The sequence below is a fragment of the Candoia aspera genome, chromosome 6 (genome assembly GCF_035149785.1).
Source record: "Candoia aspera isolate rCanAsp1 chromosome 6, rCanAsp1.hap2, whole genome shotgun sequence".
NCBI lineage: Eukaryota > Metazoa > Chordata > Lepidosauria > Squamata > Boidae > Candoia > Candoia aspera.
The window spans coordinates 46,215,267-46,234,622 of record NC_086158.1 but is presented as its reverse complement, the minus strand read 5'-3'; the positions used below and the strand labels follow the sequence as shown (position 1 = coordinate 46,234,622).

Here is a 19,356-nt window from a genome sequence, read left to right as displayed (position 1 = left end):
TACCAGTGTTTTTAATTTTTCTTGGAATAATACAACTTTTTAAAAAGATGCATTAGCATATCCTGATTATTAAATACTTCGATATTTCTCATTGGGAAGAGCTAACGCGGCAAATTATTGTCAGAAACAGTTCTTGCATAATTGAGATAACACTTCTGCCTCTACACCAGCCTTTTCCCCTTATTTAGTATTGCCCTCACTTTTATTTTTAAACAAATGATATTCCTTTTAAGATGGCCTTTCTTTCAGTGTTATTGCAAATTCGTTATTTCTGGTTTTGTGCAAACTGTACAGTTCTGTTTTAACTGTAGTGCAATCATTTAAGGTCTGAACTAGCATAGCACCATGCCTCACTTCATGTAGAAGGCTGATTCGTAAAATAGTTGGTGGTTGCATCAAAACATATTCTTCTGCATTATCTGAGATATTCTCTTGCCTTTACTTCTACTTTAATTAAGCACTAATGACAGGCTATATATCTAGCAACTCCCATTGCTCAGTTTCACTTTCTGTCTTCTGTTTTTCTTAATAATTTATTATGAAAATATGTGCTGTATGTAGCCTTGTCCAACACCATGTGCACACAGTTTTCAAATAAAAACCTTCACCATACAGCAACAGCAGAAGTCTTAGCAACAGAAGTTCTAAAAGGATATGGATGGGAAGATGGTTTCCCAGCAGTGGCAGGAGTTGTAATTTCCAGAAAGCAGATACTCTCCCCTGCCCCCGAATTTCTTCCTAAATCTACATCTAAATATCATACAAATAGGACTAAATTAGGATTACCATTTGTAAAAATTGTAGCAAATAAATTCATGTTAATCTACAAGCATCTACTGTCTCAGCCCATCTTGGGTTCCTGAGAAGAAATACTGAGTCTAGATTATTTTGATCTCAGTGATAGGGTCATGGCATATAGACCCATGCTACAGAATATTACATATCTTGCATTTTCAAGTCCTTTTTCCTATTTCAGTCCATATAATTGACTCTTTCAAATAATATTTCTGCACTAGATGCTCAAATGTTTCCTTGTTCCACTGATACAATGTAACACCTATAAGTATTAAGCAAAATTCATGATACATATTTCATGAGCAAATATTTCACAAATGCTCTGCCAGTCACCCTAAAGCCATAAAATATGTGATAGCAGCAATAACTTATTTGCATAGGTAACAAATCAACCTGTGGCCAATAATGCAATTTTCATTATAGCCAGGCTTATTCTCATTATATAGCCACTGGGAAAGCAATCTATATTCCCATATTTTTGAAAGTTAGGAAGAGAAGTAGCATTATGAAAAGAGTTTCATGGTGTCTACAAGAGTCTCATATATATTACTGTGAACAATGACCTACATTATCCTAAATTTCCATAGCTGAATTTATGGTATGGGGGGATGATTTCAGTATCACCAGGAAACATATGTAGAATCCTAGAAGATCATCATTCTTAAAAAAACATTATGTGCAAGGCAAAGCTTTTTTGGTGCTCATCATTCTGAAAATATCAACAAATAATGCTAGCACCCAAATCCCTAGAATAAGTGACTGTTGTTAGTTTTCAGTATTCAGTTCATACCTGGCACTAAAGCCAGTTTGGTAGGCAGCAGAAACACCAAACATTAATCTGAAATATTTTTTCAAGGAAGCTACCTATGAATCCAATCCCAACTATTGGGACTGCTACAGTAAAATTCCTGTAGTCAGGATTTCTAACTGTGTAATCCAATCAGGCCTCCTTCAGTAATCCCTTCAGGCTTGGTAAATGCTGCACATGAGAGTTTCCAAAAATATCATGTGTTATCACTGGGTAAAGAAACTTGATTGCTCAGATAAACAGTACAAAGGGCAGAAATTACTTCTTTCCATCTGTTTTCTTCTGAAGCCCACTGACTCAGCACTAATTCTACATTCAGTCAGCTTCCCTGCAAGCTGTTCCTTACAACAGCAGATACACCAACAGATAAATGTGACCCATGTGCTGGCCTGCAATGCATTAATTACACAGGAAGCCAAGTTGACTTCCAATGTGAGCTATATCTTTTCTTCAGAATACCACCCTACCTGAATACTGAAGTACTCCAAGGGCTTGCTGTATCTGTTAGAATAGCCTGTTTTAAGCATGTCAGGTCTCTTTGCTCTACAGGTAGTCCTCGCTTAATGACTATTCATTTAGCAACAGTTTGGACTTATGACAGTGCTGAAAAAAACAACTTATGACCAGTCCTCACACTTACAACCATCACCGTGTCCCCATGGTCATGTGATCGCAATTTGGGCTCTTGGCAACCGGTTTGCATTTATGACTGTTGCAGTGTCCCACGGTCACATGATTGCCATTTTTGACCTTCCCATCCAGCTTCCAGCAAGCAAAAGCAGTGGGGAACTGTGTGATTCACTTAACAACCACATGATTTGCTTAACAACCACTGTAAAAAAAGTCATAAAATTGGGTTGGATTCACTTAATGACTGCTTTGCTTAGCAACCAAAATTCCGGTCCCAATTGTAGTCATTAAGCAAGGACTACCTGTATAGCTAGAATAAACAGTATAAGAGAGGTGGCATGTGAATAACAATGCTCAGCAGTCCCGGCTAGCAATACTAAAGATGAAGGATGCTGGAAGTTATTGTTCAGCTTGATGACTGCCGATTATCCACACCTGTAGTTTAGGTTCTGCTTAACTACAGGGGCAGCTAATCTGTGGTCACCCCCTGAATTTCTTCTGTTTCACATAATTAGAAGAGTACCTCTTCCTTTTGTCATGCAACAGAGCAATGAGTTCAGAGCAGAATGAGGATAAATCTCTGAGTTCTCTCTTGTCTGAAGACAATTTTTTTTATTTTTTATTTATTTATTTTATATCCTGCCTTTATTATTTTTATAAATAACTCAAGGTGGCGGACATAGCTAATACTCCTTCCTCCTCCTATTTTCCCCACAACAGCAACCCTGTGAGGTGAGTTGGGCTGAGAGAGTGTGACTGGCCCAAGGTCACCCAGCCGGCTTTCGTGCCTAAGTTGGGACTAGGACTCACAGCCTCCTGGTTTCTTGCCCATTGGCGATCAACGCTAGGTTTTCTTTTGTCTTGTACCCAACTTTCTTATCTCTATCATATTGCTATAAACATTGAAAGAGAAAAAGAAATACCTACTGTTGCCAGGTAACTGCATCCACTACGTTCCCTGCCACTTTCATGAACCTGTGAGATACAGAAAACAGGTAAGTTTATGGGCATAAAGGAAAGGCATACATGTATACACATGCACAGGTGTGCACACACACACCCTACATATGCACGTCCCTCTGTCTTTGAATAAGTCCAAGAATGAGGTAACTCTTTTACCAAATACACCAAATCACTACACTTTTGTGAGAGCCACACTTCAAAGTAAATGAGCTGAATGCAGTATGGTACAAATATTCACACCTATTCCAGTTCTGAATGCACTTTCTTTGGTGAAGAAGAATCTCATCCAAAAAAATTTAATCCAGTAACCTGTCTCAATGGGTGCTATAGTATTGAACCTCTTAAAACAGCTTTCCAAATATGACATCTCCTAGATACTTCGGGATTGCAACTCCTCAAACTCCCATCAAATATGGTTTAAACAGGCAGTGTTTTTAGACAAAGGCAAGAGACAGAGCTCTAGAAATTGACTAGGAAACATGTATCTGATTACGTGGTAGGCAAAAGCAGTATGATGTGTAATACTTAACTGTACAGGTGTGTGACACCATGGTTACCATGTTGTCACATACAAAATATGGAATGATCTGATTTCATGACTTGAACTGAAACCGGTCTAGCATTTTCTCTTGCTGATCTCAAAACAACCAACAGTAATTTTGGAAGGGGAAAGTACCGTGCCAGAAGAAAGGGTTTCTAATTCTTCCCCCAGTGTTGCTGCATTGATTAAACTGGCAGCCTCTCCCAACTGCATTTCATTTAAATATTGTTGGGAAATCTGCAGAGATTTCAGACAAGGCTCTTATTACGCAATCATACCATGTAGTTCATGGAGTTTTATGGAAGGATCCAGATGTTGTCTTCTATTTATAATCCACCAGTGTTTTTTCACTATAAAGAATCTCTCAAGAAAGAAAAGATGGAACAATTGCACAATGTGCGCTGATGGATAGAATTACACATAAGTCTGGAAGCACAGCTAATCATGGGGAATTCTTTCAATTTGTTCAATCATTTAATATAATCTCAGCAACTGTGAGTGTTGAGAGTAACATAACAAACATCCCATAGTGAGTTGCTCTCATACGGTGAGCCAGTATGTTCCAGTTCCAGTGGTGATTTGAGCATGACTTGCTCATTACATACACAGTTATTCATTCTGAGTATGATGTGATATAAAATTATTTTCCTGAATCTGCAATAGTACCACATTGATAAATTTATTCAGCACAAGAATGTTAAAGGTATACCAATCCTGCCTTATTTATAGCTTCAACTTTGCTAGGGGGTAATTTAGATAGTAGATAATTTACTTTTGTGGGATGCCAATTATTCAACCTATCACTACTGCTTTAAATTCTATTTCATACTGATGATACTGCACTGCATGCCATCAAATGACATCATCCAGCAGTTTGATGTAGATTTTAAACAGGAGTGGGGAGAGTGCTGATCCCTGTGGGACCCTGCAAAGCAGGGGGTGAAGATTTGTCATCTCCCCCCACCACAATCAACACTGACTGGAACCACCCCCAACATGAAGAGATTCAGGCAGAATATTAAGAGAAATTTCATTTTCCTTTTTTTCTCATGGCAATGGGTCTAGGAGGGGATTTGCAGAAGGTAGACTGAGGGGGTTGTAATGGTTGTGTGGATCATTGGTGGTTTCAAGTCTTGGGACAACAAAGAGCGGGTTTCCCAATCTTCAGTAGACCAACACAGTTTCTGCTGGTCTTGTTTTTGAAGTCCCTGAGTAGCAGTCCTGGCAGGATGATGGTGTTTTCCTGAAATATCCTGGCTGAGTGGAATGGCTGGAACTGTCTTGGTACTTGTTGGACATTGGAGTGGTAATTGGAACAATGAAGAGAGGTAACAGCAGCAGCAGTGAAGGTGGAGGTGGATGGTAGAGGGGTGTCACAACCACCATGGTTGTGGGACATCCAAGGAGACCAAGCATAGTAAAATGCAAAAAAAAAAAAAACCCACAAGCTCCCCCACACTAAGAGACCACCATCCTGGATGCCATCTTGGATTTCAATTGGATCTAACAACTGGCTCGCAAAATTCCTGAAAATTTAACAATCAGCTCTTGCCAGCCAGTATGAACTGGCTCCAGCACATCACTGTGAACAGTCAGTGATGAACAATTAATTCTTCCAATTGGTATTTTGTTCTACTTGCTTTTCTATGATCCATGTGTAAAATGTTTTTAACAGTTAAGGTATATGCTATCTACAATATTCGCCAGATATACTTGAAGAATTCCCTGCCAAAAGTCTGCTAGATTGGTTATCCCTGTTGTCATCTTCATAAATCTATGCCAGCTACTAGCAATTACCCTGTTTTCCCACAGGTGCTTAAAAAAGATTGATTTATTGCTAATTCTAATAACTTCCAGGGTATAAAAGTCAAACTAACCAGTCTATAACTTCTCAACTTCTCCTTCTTAAATATAGACGTCACATACTTGTCCTTCTCCATTCTTCTGATACTTTTTTTTTCCTTCTGCAGGAATCAGAAATAATTGCTAGTACCCCATGATATTTCTCCAGCATTTGATAGTTATTCTTTGATGTGTGCTTTTCTCTCCTGAACCACATCTGTTTTCCTTCCATGTTTGCCTTATATCAACATTCTGCAGCATACACACCAGCAAATAGGCTCTGAATTAGCCAGTGCTCAAAGAACTGACCCAAAACATATCTGAATGTCTGCACTGTCAATCAGATCTTGGACAGGAAATTAATGGCCACCTCTAACTTCAATGATAATTCTTGTAATATGGAGAAAAACACATCAGTGCTCAGGCTTGTTCATATCAAGGGCAGGTAGAGCCAATTTTCTGCAGCAAGCAGGAAAAAGGATAAATCTCACACCTTATAGGAATAATTAAAATGCACAGATATTTATGTTCATCTGCTATTAAGTTTAACTGTTCCTGAACAGGACTTTCCTAGAGAATATAGCATGTATTTTTAGGCTGGTTCTATCTATCTATCTATCTATCTATCTATCTATCTATCTATCTATCTATCTATCTATCATCCATCAGATTTATATCATGCTTCTCTCTTGGTGGTCAACAATAACAAACATAATACCCCAAAATATATATTATAAATACATTAAAACAAAGCAAAACAATACCTGGCATCAGACCCCAAAAGCCCTCTGGAAAAGCTCTGTTTTCAGCTTTTTCCAGATAGCAGATGGGAGGCCATTCCAGAGAGTCAGGCCCGTCACAGAAAAATGTTTCCAGGCTTCAGCCTCTCCAACCTCCCCAAAACTGGTGACAACCAGCTGCTTCTGCCTGCTCATCCAAAGTGGTCAGGCTGACTCTGATAGGGAGATGCAGTCATGCAGATAACTTGGCACCAAACCATAATACAGTTAAATGAAGTATCTCTATGCATTTTTCATATCTGGTAAAACAGCCTGCAATTACCAAAAACACACACAAAAAAAGTCTCTATAATAGATTGCCACAGCACTATTTCTGTTTGACACAAGGGAAAGTTTGGGCTAAAAAAGTGGTCTGGTTTTGAAACTGAAATTAATTTATCTTCCTCTGAAGATGCTTCCAGGCATAGTTGTTATTGTGCAACTGCCCTATTGTGTTAATGGAATTTTATAGGGGGTTCACATGACATTATTTTCTATTTGTAACCTCTCATGTTTCCCATTGATTCCTCCATATTTTTTTTTCTTACAACAGATGGAGTAGTTTGCCCTACTAATTGGTAGCTCTAGTAGTCTTCCATCTGGAAACATCCAGTGAAGATTAAGGGGGAATGGGACTTAAAAATAAACTTTATGACAACAATTATTTCCTATGTTTATGGGGCAAGGGGCAAATGGTTTCTTATACAGACTTCGAAAAGGTGTATATATGAATGAGCAATGAAATCACCATGAACGCGCATAATCTACAATGGCTTTTTTTGTTGTTGATGTTGTGGCTTTTTAGGGGAGAGCTCTGATGTATCTAGTTACACCAGAGAGACTGAAAATCGTAACTCTAAATCAGCTACAGCTGTTCCAGTTTTAAAATGGTGTTTTCCCTCTTCTTCCAATACAATTTTTGCCATAGAAATTATTTAGCACACTTTATCAATGAGCTAGGGACGCGGTGGCGCTGCGGGTTAAACCGCTGAGCTGCCGATCGGAAGGTCGGCGGTTCGAAACCGCGCGGCGGGGTGAGCTCCCGTTGCTCGTCCCAGCTCCTGCTCACCTAGCAGTTCGAAAACATGCAAATGTGAGTAGATCAATAGGTACCGCTTCGGCGGGAAGGTAACGGCGTTCCGAGTCGTCATGCTGGCCACATGACCCGGAAGTGTCCATGACAACGCCGGCTCTAAGGCTTAGAAACGGAGATGAGCACCGCCCCCTAGAGTCGGACAGGACTGGACTTTACGTCGAGGGAAACCTTTACCTTTACTTTTATCAATGATCTGGTTGATGACAACCAGAGGTTGGGATCTGTCCAGCTGTGATTGACTACTTTAGGCTGCTACAAGCATGACCCCACCCCTCCAGCTACTAGGCACTGCCATTCTAGTTTGAACTGCAGGACAGGTTGAACACTTGGCTTCTGCAGAAGTGCTTGTCAAGTCTTATTCCAGCTCCTTATGTAAGGTTTTAAAATGTGGATTTAGCACTCTTTTGAAAGACCACTAAACCTGTTGAAAGAGCACTAGTCCTGTGATGCAGACACAGCACTAGTCTTGTGATGCAGAGTTAACCCAAGAAAGAGAACCAGATTTTGCCATTGTGTGTTGCTAGTTCTGTCACTAATGAGTGCATTACAGGTTTTCAGCTGCTTTTACCAACATGGGGTTTCATGTCACCATCTTTTGTATTGTTTTTATTACTTTAGGCAGGTGGTCCCATTTTGCCTACTCCATGGACTATTCTGGATGCTGACTCCAGCCTTGATACACAGTAGGGGGCGGTAATGCAGGTAGTACAATTTATGCCATCACACTTCTTCTATACTGGAGTACAGCACTTTGATGCAGCTATCTTTCTGTCTCCTAATCCTCTGCAGTTTTTTATTCTCAAAATCCACATTTGGCTGGAGAAAGAAAACTGAAATATCACTTCTGCATAAAGCAGCCTTCCCCAACTTCACCCATCAAACTGTGGAACCATAGTGTGCAGAATATTGTTTGGGAATTCTGGAATTATTCATCTGGAGGACACAAGGCTGGGAAAATATGTCTTAGATATAATTATTAATGCAGATCATATTTGTGAGAATATATGATATATTATTTGATAAATATAAAAAATGACATGATACCACAAAAATGCATATTCACACAACGGAATTTAGAAGGATTTTGTTAAATTATCTAAATGTGGTGCCTTTTAGATGAATTCAACTACAACTCCAAAATATCCAGTCAGTAAGATAATGGATGTAGGCTACAGCTTAACAAAGGTTGGCAAGGCCATTTTAAAGCAAGCAAAGAAAGATAATAAACATGTAAGACCGAACTTTCCCCTCAAAGGAGGCAACTTAAATCAAATAAACTGTCAGGTTGTCTGCATACCTATCTGACAGCACCAACTATGAAGATGATACACTTATTTCAGGGATTCATAATGTTTTCTCCCATACGAAATCCATTTTTTATGTGTGTTCATTTTTATTACATGGTCAAACATCAATAACACAAGAAAAGTTGGTAATGTACTTCATCCTGTTTTCACACTTCTAAAGTTTTTATTATTATTATTATTATTATTATTATTATTATTACTACTACTACTACTACTACTACTACTACTTTGACTTCCATTGATAGGAAAGCTCAGTGTTTGATGCAGATACTTCAAAGGAATTTTTGGTTACAAGATCAGGCACGTAAGTTAGGAAATGGGTAGACAGTGTGACAACAAGCTGAATACTTTGCTTCATTATGTTACATTTTTTACAAAAAGTACATTCACTTAGAAGCTGACCGAAGGTCCTTTCTCATTACACACACACACACACACACACTTTTTTAACTATTAAGGAAATGGTTACCATCTTACCACAATAACAACAACAACAACCAAAACAAGAACAAGAAAAGTAAAGAGAAAAATCTGGAACGCATCTCATTTCAAAGAATGCATGAGTGTTGGGATGGGGGGAAGGTTTATAGACCAAAAGTCTTCCTATGCCTCCTAAGGTATGGAGCCTGTCTATGTTTAAAATTCTCAACCACAAAACCTGGTTTACATTTTTATTCAAGTGCAAGTGTTCCAACTGAAACCAAGAATATGGCAGATCAGATAAAGAAATTATCTAGATACAATGAAATTTGACCCAGCAAAAGGATTACAAACACAAATGCAAATTTAATAGGCCTATTTATTGTGATTACACACACAGAGAGAGATACACTTGTACTCTACAAGCATACCTTCCAGCCCTCTCCAAGGTTGAGCTATAGGAAACCATTTCTATTAGTATGCCACTGAAGCCAACTTTGTGCTGTACTGATTGGTTGTTGTCTTCTAACATTGAATATCCCACTCTCACCTCTTTGAAGCACCTTAGCAGTTTTTCAAAATTTGAAATCTCCCCCCCTCCAAAAAAAAAAGATATACAGGAACCACAGGTTATTCAATTGCACAAACTGTACTTTGAAAATCTAAGTGAACAAACCATTTAGAAGTTAAAAAAAAAAAGTGTTCAATTCATTGCTAAAAATTTTTGTCAAAAACAAAATGCAGAGTAGAAGCCAGTGTCACTCTGAATAAGGTACAAAACATAGTGAGTCCTTTTTAGAGGGTATATCTTTAAGTAAAGGGTTCATTCAGACACCCTTCAGCTTTTTAACATAGGCTGTCTGTGGGATATGTTTAGAATTAGGAAAGACACCCATTTGCTAGATCATATTTTTATGAAGGTAATACTCTGATGTATATTTCCCTGTAGCACATAGCCTTCCTTCTCTTTCTTCATAATCTTTGAGGTGAAATAAATGGATTTCTTCCATGGTTCAGATGTTGTTGTTTATTTGTTTAGTTCCTTCTGACTCTTCGTGACTTTATGGACCAGCCCACGCCAGAGCTTCCTGTCGGTCGTCAACACCCCCAGCTCCCCCAGGGATGAATCCATCACCTCTAGAATATCATCTATCCATCTTGCCCTTGGTCGGCCCCTCTTCTTTTTGCCTTCCACTCTCAGCATCTTCTCCAGGGTGTCCTGTCTTCTCATTATGTGGCCAAAGTATTTCAGTTTTGCCTTTAATATCATTCCCTCAAGTGAGCAGTCTGGCTTTATTTCCTGGAGTATGGACTGGTTTGATCTTCTTGCAGTCCAAGGCACTCTCAGAATTTTCCTCCAACACCACAGTTCAAAAGCATCTATCTTCCTTCTCTCAGCCTTCCTTATGGTCCAGCTCTTGCAGCCATGTGTTACTACGGGGAACACCATTGCTTTAACTATGCAGACCGTTGTGGTCAGTGTGATGTCTCTGCTCTTAACTATTTTATCGAGATTTGTCATTGCTCTTCTCCCAAGGATTAAGCGTCTTCTGATTTCCGGACTGCAGTCAGCATCTGCAGTAATCTTTGCACCTAGAAATACAAAGTCTTTCACTGCTTCTACATTTTCTCCCTCTATTTGCCAGTTATCAATCAAGCTGGTTGCCATAATCTTGGTTTTTTTGAGGTTTAGCTGCAGGTCAGCTTTTGCACTTTCTTCTTTCACCTTCATCATAAGGCTCCTCAGTTCCTCTTCGCTTTCAGCCATCAAAGTGGTATCATCTGCATATCTGAGATTGTTAATGTTTCTTCCAGCAATTTTAACTCCAGCCTTGGATTCCTCAAGCCCAGCACGTCGCATGATGTGTTCTGCATACAAGTTGAATAGGTAGGGTGAGAGTATACAGCCCTGCCGTACTCCTTTCCCAATCTTAAACCAGTCCGTTGTTCAGTGGTCTGTTCTTATTGTTGCTACTTGGTCGTTGTACAGATTCCTCAAGAGGCAGACAAGACGACTTGGTATCCCATATGCTAAGAACTTGCCACAATTTGTTATGGTCCACACAGTCAAAGGCTTTAGAATAGTCAATAAAACAGAAATAGATGTTTTTCTGAAACTCCCTGGCTTTTTCCATTATCCAGAGGATATTGGCAATTTGGTCCCTAGTTCCTCTGCCTTTTCTAAACCCAGCTTGTACATCTGGCAATTCTTGCTCCATGAATTGCTGAAGTCTACCTTGCAGGATCTTGAGCATTACCTTACTGGCATGTGAAATGAGTGCCACTGTTCGATAGTTTGAACATTCTTTAGTGTTTCCCTTTTTTGGTATGGGGATATAAGTTGATTTTTTCCAATCTGATGGCCATTCTTGTGTTTTCCCAAATTGGCTGGCATATAGCATGCATTACCTTGACAGCATCATCTTGCAAGATTTTGAACAGTTCAGCTGGGATGCCGTTGTCTCCTGCTGCCTTGTTGTTAGCAATGCTTCTTAAGGCCCATTCAACCTCACTCTTCAGGATGTCTGGCTCTAGCTCACTGACCATACCGTCAAAGCTATCCCCGATATTGTTATCCTTCCTATACAGGTCTCCCGTATATTCTTGCCACCTTTTCTTGATCTCTTCTTCTTCTGTTAGGTCCTTGCTTTTATGATCTTTGTTTTTGATCATACCCATTTTTGCCTGGAATTTACCTCCGATGTTTCTAATTTTCTGGAAGAGGTCTCTTGTCCTTCCTATTCTATTGTCTTCTTCCACTTCCGCACATTGCTTGTTTAAAAATAATTCCTTATCTCTTCTGGCTAACCTCTGGAATTTTGCATTTAATTGGGCAGATCTCCCCCTATCACTGCTGCCTTTTGCTTTCCTTCTTTCTTGGGCTACTTCTAGTGTCTCAGCAGACAGCCATTTTGCCTTCTTGGTTTTCTCTTTCTTTGGGATGTATTTTGTTGCTGCCTCCTGAACAATGTTGCGAACTTCTGTCCAGAGTTCTTCCGAGACCCTATCTACTAAGTCCAGTCCCTTAAATCTATTCTTCACCTCCACTGCATATTCCTTAGGAATATTAGTGAGCTCCCATCTAGCTGATCTGTGGGTCTTCCCTAATCTCTTTAGTCTGATCCTAAATTGTGCAATAAGAAGTTCGTGATCTAACTACAGTCAGCTCCAGGTCTTGTTTTTACTGACTATATAGATGTCCGCCACCTTTGGCTGCAAAGGATGTAGTCAATCTGATTTCAGTGTTGTCCATCTGGTGAAGTCCATGTATAAAGCTGTCTCTTAGGTTGTTGGAAGAGAGTGTTTGTTATGTAGAGTGAGTTGTCTTGGCAAAATTCTATCAGCCTATGTCCTGCTTCGTTTTGTTTTCCCAGGCCATGCTTACCTGTAATTCCAGGTGTCATTTGACTGCCTTAGCATTCCAGTCTCCTGTGATGAAAATAACATCTCTTTTAGGCGTATTGTCCAGTAGGTGCTGCAGATCCTCATAGAACTGCTCTACTTCAGCTTCTTCAGCATCTGTGGTTGGGGCGTATATTTGGATCACTCAACATAATTGTTCAGGGGCAAGAAAACTAACTGCATTAGTTATTCATTATTAGTATAAACTGAAATACAGCTACAATTTTTCAAGAAATCAGAAGAATTATTGGCGGTTGGAAATAATCTTTTCTGTTTCATAGGCAACATCTTATTCTCACAAATCTGTGCCTAATTTTTCTTATCTTGACCTCTGGTTGCTCTTTTCCTAAAAAAACTCTAATAGTAGAAATCAATGTATATTTCAAAGTCTGGAGGCAAACAAAACAAAATAGAAACAAAAAACAATATTCACTTTCCGACCACCAAGCAAAAGATATTAGTGGGGGGGAACTAATTACAGGTAGTCCTCATTTAGCGATCATAGTTGGGACTGGCAACTCGGTTAAGCAAAGCGATTGCTATGTGAAACCATGACTATGCTTATGATCTCACTTTAGCTTTCCTTTGCCTGACAGCCCTGCAAAGGTCATAAATGTGAGGATTGGTGGTAAAGTTATGTTTTCATCATCATTGTAACTGCGAATGGTTGCTAAACAAGGCAGTCACTAAATGAGGACTAACTGTACTGCTTTTACGTTCCTTCATTGCAGGTAGAGATGGCTCTTTATACTTTCTTTGGCTGTAAAAGGAGACATGGCTCCTGTAATTTTCTTGCCTATATAAGTTATTGACAATATGGGAACTCATGCTTTCCTTTGCATCTGGTCATCCTACCTAGAAATGGATGGAAAGGACTTATATGATTACTGGAACAGCAAGAATGTCAAGATTCCATTAAGCCAATGTAAATGTTAAAAAGTTACTGTTATGGAATTCCATATTCTCTTAATAGCCCTAACCCTTTTGTAGGTCAATATCCCATTACCAAGTACCAAAGCCATCAGAACTAATAATGTTTCCTTCATGTTCTTAATGTACTATGTTAGAGACCCCCAAAGTTTGCTGCCAGCTAAAAATTTCTATGTGAATTTACTTTCCCTCAGTTTAGTTTGAATGATCTTTAGAAACGAATTAAAAGCTGAATCGATGCTAGAGTCCTCAAAGACTAAGACAGCTTAACAAACACTTTGAGGATAAGATTGCTTTTCCTTTTGTTAGCTTGAATGCTGTTTTTGATACAATATATACTGTGATGTCCCGTAGAGTATTATGTCCAATTCAGCAAGATCATTTTCAGTTTTTAGGTCTGACAGCATGGACAGGATACTAAATTCAAGATTTTGCTTCTGATATTTATGTGCTTGGGAACAGATACAGGAAGACCACTTACACAATTATTGATTCATTATTAAGATAACGTTCTGCTGCAAGCCCAGAATCATTGAGTGTCATTTTGTGATTGTTCATGGGCAGGCAATGTGGTAGCACCTGCATTCTGGAATGTTCTTCCCTCTGCCCCCAAACACCCAAATTGGTTTGGTATCTACTTTTACATCTTTTAGGTGCCCGTTGAAGAACTTACTGAAAGAATGAAAGATTTCTGATTTGCTTTTCTCCCCCTTTCCTGCCTTTTTAATGAATATGTTTATATATTGTTTTAAATTATTGTTTTATTATTACATTTTAACAATTTTATTATAAACCACTTTGCAATGTGGCTGCATGGGAATTGGTATAAAATATATATGATAATAATATCTCTTTAGGGTCATTCTCACACTTTTTTTTCTGCTAATAACTCCACTGAGTCATTAGGATCTTTGAAAATATTGTGACTCCCAACCCTTCATCTCCCAAAGTAGAAAACAGATATAAGCGGTTTGCCAAAACTTAGCTTACCTGGACAGGTTAACTAGCTAACTTAATCAGATGTGGATGGCTCTTCCATATATAGAAAATTCCTCTCTTTTCTATAAGTAGCCATCTCAGTATTGTTATAGAAACAAAGGGTACCAAGTTCCCTATGTACCCAATTCCCACCAGCCCTGCCCTCTCTCTCTATATATATTGTGGTTTGCCATTTCCTTCTTCCTACGGCTGAGAAGATGTGACTGGCCCAAAGTCACCCAGCTGGCTTTGTGCCTAAGGCAGGACTAGAACTCACAGTCTCCTAGCCTGGTGCCTTAACCATTACACCAGCCTGGCTCTTCATATTTTAGCCAGGCTCAATAGAAGAGTTTACTTTTTAAAAATGTATACAGTATCTATTTATTTCAAAAGAGAATCCTAAATGCAGACAGCTAAGAACCTGTCATTGTACAGGAAACCATTACTTAAATAGCATACAGAAGCAGAGAGCAAGAAAGTTTGTTTAGGCAGTAGAATTTATCCAAGCTACATGGAAAAGAAAGCTATGGCCAAGGAACATTATGAGACAGGATTAAAATCACAGAGCAGGAAAAGTGATAGTATTGATTATAGCAAGTATAAGACCTTTAACCATGGCCCAGAAAATTTTTATAGGGACTGAAACACATCTTATATCTATGCCTAATCAATCATAAAATGAGAGAGGGAATGCTGATATACTTAATTATAATACCTTCCTTCCTTCAGCACAGTATCAGCTTTGACTCAGAAATTAGCACTTCACCCTTCTTTTAGATCTAGTTGCTGAAATGCTAAAATACATATCACAAAACTGGAAGAGACACAATGAATCTAATACTCTTATTACAAGAAAGGTCATCCTATTCCTATTTAGATACTGTTAGGTAACCCTGACAAACTCCATCACACTCTCATTTTGAAAATTACTACATAAAGGTAGTACAGGAATTACTAAACATCCTTGAATTGATATTTTGTAGTACTGAAGAGGTTTGCACATCCTAGTGATATAATGAGCTATACTCTGGAGTGTGTATATTCCCAAAAGGGTGAAGCATGATGTGCAGCCCATAAAACAGGAAACAGATTAAATACAATCCAATCTGGAGAAAGAAAACCACTCCATTATCTTGCCAAGAAAATCAAACGGACATTCAGAATAACGATGTTGACATGCTGCTGTAAGACAGATACCCACACCCCATCTGAAGACATCCAACAAGCTGCAGGTGAAGAGCAGAGAACAAGTATGAGTTGCATTGTGCTTACAATGTGACTGGATTGAAAGTCACTCAGCTGCTGGTGTGTCCAGAGGCAAAATGAAAGTTCAGTGTTGCAAGATATGTATACCTTTGTGGGGAAGGTATTGAAAAGGTGGTTGGGGACTTCCGGTGGGGACAATGGCAGCTTGAGCTGGTTTTTTCCGCTGTCTGTGGACTGACCTGTCAGAGTGGCTTTCTTTCTTGGGCTCAGGCAGGCTTCCTTAGAGCCCAGAAGCATTCTCCCGATTAAGGAGAACCCCAGGAATCACCCCACATGTTCTCCAGATGGCTGGTCACAGCCAGAAGATCACAAAACAGTGTTTTGCTGTTGACTGGTAAGTGATCAGCTGGGAAGCAGGGCCATCATATTCTTCCCAAGTCGCTCCGAAGCCAAAACAGACCTTAAAGCTGCCCACTCCATTTCTATAGCACTAAGATTTTTTTGTTTGAATTTTACCAAAGAGAGCCTTTCTACAACAAAGAAATGCAGAATCTCTTGGTGACTCTCATTATTTTTGAAAATTATTAACTTGGTAATTTGGCTTTTTATATATAATTTGTGTTGGCAGAATGCTGGGAAAGCCTTTAGCCCAGGAGAGATCAGAAAAGTCACACACCAGGCATTTCTATAAAAATAATTTATTTACAAAAAGCAAAACAAAAGCAAAACATATTTAAAGGACTTAGCTCTCATTCAGAGCTACCTAGCTTGGCTACATATCGGCAGAGAGAAAAAGAGGAAGTGAAACAAGTCCGGGCAGGTTTCCTCCCCCCAGGCAATTTGCATGAAGCACTGCGAGGAGACAATCAAATACAACCTCTTCACCGGGCCAAAATGATTAGGTACAATAGCAGTCTTAATCGTTAGTAGGAAAACCTCAACAATTTGTTAAATTGAGATTTAAAGAATTTTGTTTTTTTATTGCTTTTTTATTAAAGTGATTTTTGAGGAATATAAAACTTGTTTTTCTTTGTTGAATCTGCGGATTGGAGTTCTGATCTATTTGCTTTCACTTTCCCATAGGAATGCTGTTTGTTGTTACTTTTTATTTTCCCGATTGGCCATACCAGAGATAAAAAGGCTGGAGAGAGTGTTCAGTTACAGCGTTAATTACTTTACCTTCCTGAGGCACTAGAGGGTGCCATAATCTATCTTACTGTTAAGAAATATGGAGGAAATTAATTTGATATTTAAAGATCTCTACAATGCTGTTATTCAAGTCTTGGAGCATTTCTCAGAATTTGTGGAGTCCAAATTGTCACAAGAATCCAACTCCAAATTGTCCTCAAGAAACCATCACTGGACCCTACTCTGTTGGACAATTTTCGTCCTGTCTCCCACCTTTCCTTCTTGGGGAAGGTGGTTGAGAAAGTGGTGGTGTTACAACTCCAGAGGATTCTGGATGAAACAGATTATCTAGACCCCTTTCAGTCAGGTTTCAGGCCAGGATATGGGACAGAGACTGCATTGCCGTGCTTATGGATGCTCTGGAGCGAGCGGGATGGAGGGAGTGCATCCAGCCTGGTTCTTGTTGACCTCTGAACAGCTTTCGATACCATCAACCATGGTATCCTTTTGGGGCAGCTCAGGGAGTTGGGGGTGGGCAGAGTGGTTTTGCGCTGGTTCACCTCCTTCCTCCAGGGCCGGTCCCAATTGGTGGTTATAGGAGATGAGAGTTCCAACCTTCGACCTATTCTGTGTGGGGTGCAACAGGGCTTGGTTCTCTCCCCTCTCCTATTTAACATCTACATGAAACCACTGGGTGAGATCATCCATCACCATGGGATGAGGTATCATCAATATGTTGATGATACTCAGTTATATATCTCCATCCTGGGTGAAGCAAGTGATATGGTGGCTGCCCTTTCTCAGTGCCTGGGGCTGTGGGGGCCTGGATGAGGAACAACAGGCTTCAGCTGAACCCTGGCAAGACGGAGTGGCTGTGGGTTAGGGGCTCCCGGGTATCTGGGAGCATACCATCTTTGGTTCTGGATGGGGTTGCACTGCCCCATTCAGAACCAGTGCAGAACTTGGGGGTTCTCCTGGACTCACGACTCCTGCTCGCAGAGCAGGTGGCAGCCATGGCCAGGAGGGCCTTTGCACAGCTTCGTGTTATGCGCCAGTTATGCCCTTTCCTGGATCAAGATGCCCTCCGGACAGTCACTCATGCCCTGGTCATCTCCCACATAGACTACTGCAATGCACTATACATGGGGCTACCCTTGAAGAGTATCCGGAAGCTTTAGCTGGTCCAGAATGCGGCTGCACGGGCAGTTATGAGTGCCCCAAGATCAGCACATGTGACACCACTGCTGCGCGAGCTGCACTGGATGCCAGTTTGCTTCCAGGTCCAATTCAAGGTGTTGGTTATGACCTTTAAAGCCCTACATGACATGGGGCCAGGTTACCTGAGGGACCATCTCATCCCCAACATCGGCCTGTCCCACCTGGTCATGCAGAGAGGGCATGCTATGGATCCCATCGGCAAGGGAGTTCCACTTGCCGGGGTCCAGGAGGCGAGCCTTCTCTGCAGTGGTGCCCACCCTTTGGAACATTCTGCCCCTGGAGGTGAGGCAGGCCCCTTTGCTCCTGACCTTCCAGAAGGGTTTGAAGACCTGGTTCTGCCACCTCGCCTGGGGTGGGCTGGTGGCGTAGCTCTTCTTGGGGGTGGCTGGTGGCATAGAGTCCTCCCTGCCAAATGTAATCTCTCCCACTTGGATTTTATATTTATATTTATATTTATATTTATTATTTTATTATTTTGGTTGTTTACTTTGTAATTTTATATGTTGATGCTTTTAAAAGGATAATTTTATTGTAAACTGCCCAGAGTCCCCTTTTTTGAGGGAAGATGGGTGGTGATAGAAATTTGAATAATAAATAAATAAATAAATAAATAAATAAATAAATAAGAATCGAGAGAAACTGATAAGGCTGAAAACTACCATCTAGCTGATCTGTGGGTCTTCCCTAATCTCTTTAGTCTGATCCTAAATTGTGCAAGAAGAAGTTTGTGATCTGAACTACAGTCAGCTCCAGGTCTTGTTTTTACCGACTGTATAGATGTCCGCCACCTTTGGCTGCAAAGGATGTAGTCAATCTGATTTCAGTGTTGTCCATCTGGTGAAGTACATGTATAAAGCTGTCTCTTAGGTTGTTGGAAGAGAGTGTTTGTTATGCAGAGTGAGTTGTCTTGGCAAAATTCTATCAGCCTATGTCCTGCTTCGTTTTGTTTTCCCAGGCCATGCTTACCTGTAATTCCAGGTGTCATTTGACTGCCCACCTTAGCATTCCAGTCTCCTGTGATGAAAATAACATCTCTTTTAGGTGTATTGTCCAGTAGGTGCTGCAGATCCTCATAGAACTGCTCTACTTCAGCTTCTTCAGCATCTGTGGTTGGGGCGTATATTTGGATCACTGTGATGTTAGATGGCTTGCCCTGAATTCGAATTGAGATCATTCTATCGTTTTTTGGATTGTGTCCGAGCACTGCTTTAGCCACTTTACGATTAATTATGAAGGCTACTCCATTTCTTCTGTGGTCCTCTTGTCCACAGTAGTAGATCTGGTGGTCATTTGATGTAAAGTGGCCAATTCCA

The 19,356-nt window shown here is 40.0% G+C and overlaps 1 protein-coding gene across 2 annotated transcripts in view; it reads right to left on the bottom strand.

Moving 5' to 3' along the window:
* HPSE2 (heparanase 2 (inactive)) overlaps positions 1–19,356 on the bottom strand; it is a 200,884-nt gene that overhangs the window by 36,084 nt on the left and 145,444 nt on the right. For both annotated transcript variants that reach the window (XM_063306989.1, XM_063306990.1), the window contains exon 6: positions 3,161–3,208. In XM_063306989.1, coding sequence (XP_063163059.1) covers positions 3,161–3,208 — 48 coding nt within the window. The remainder of the gene's footprint in view (positions 1–3,160; positions 3,209–19,356) is intronic.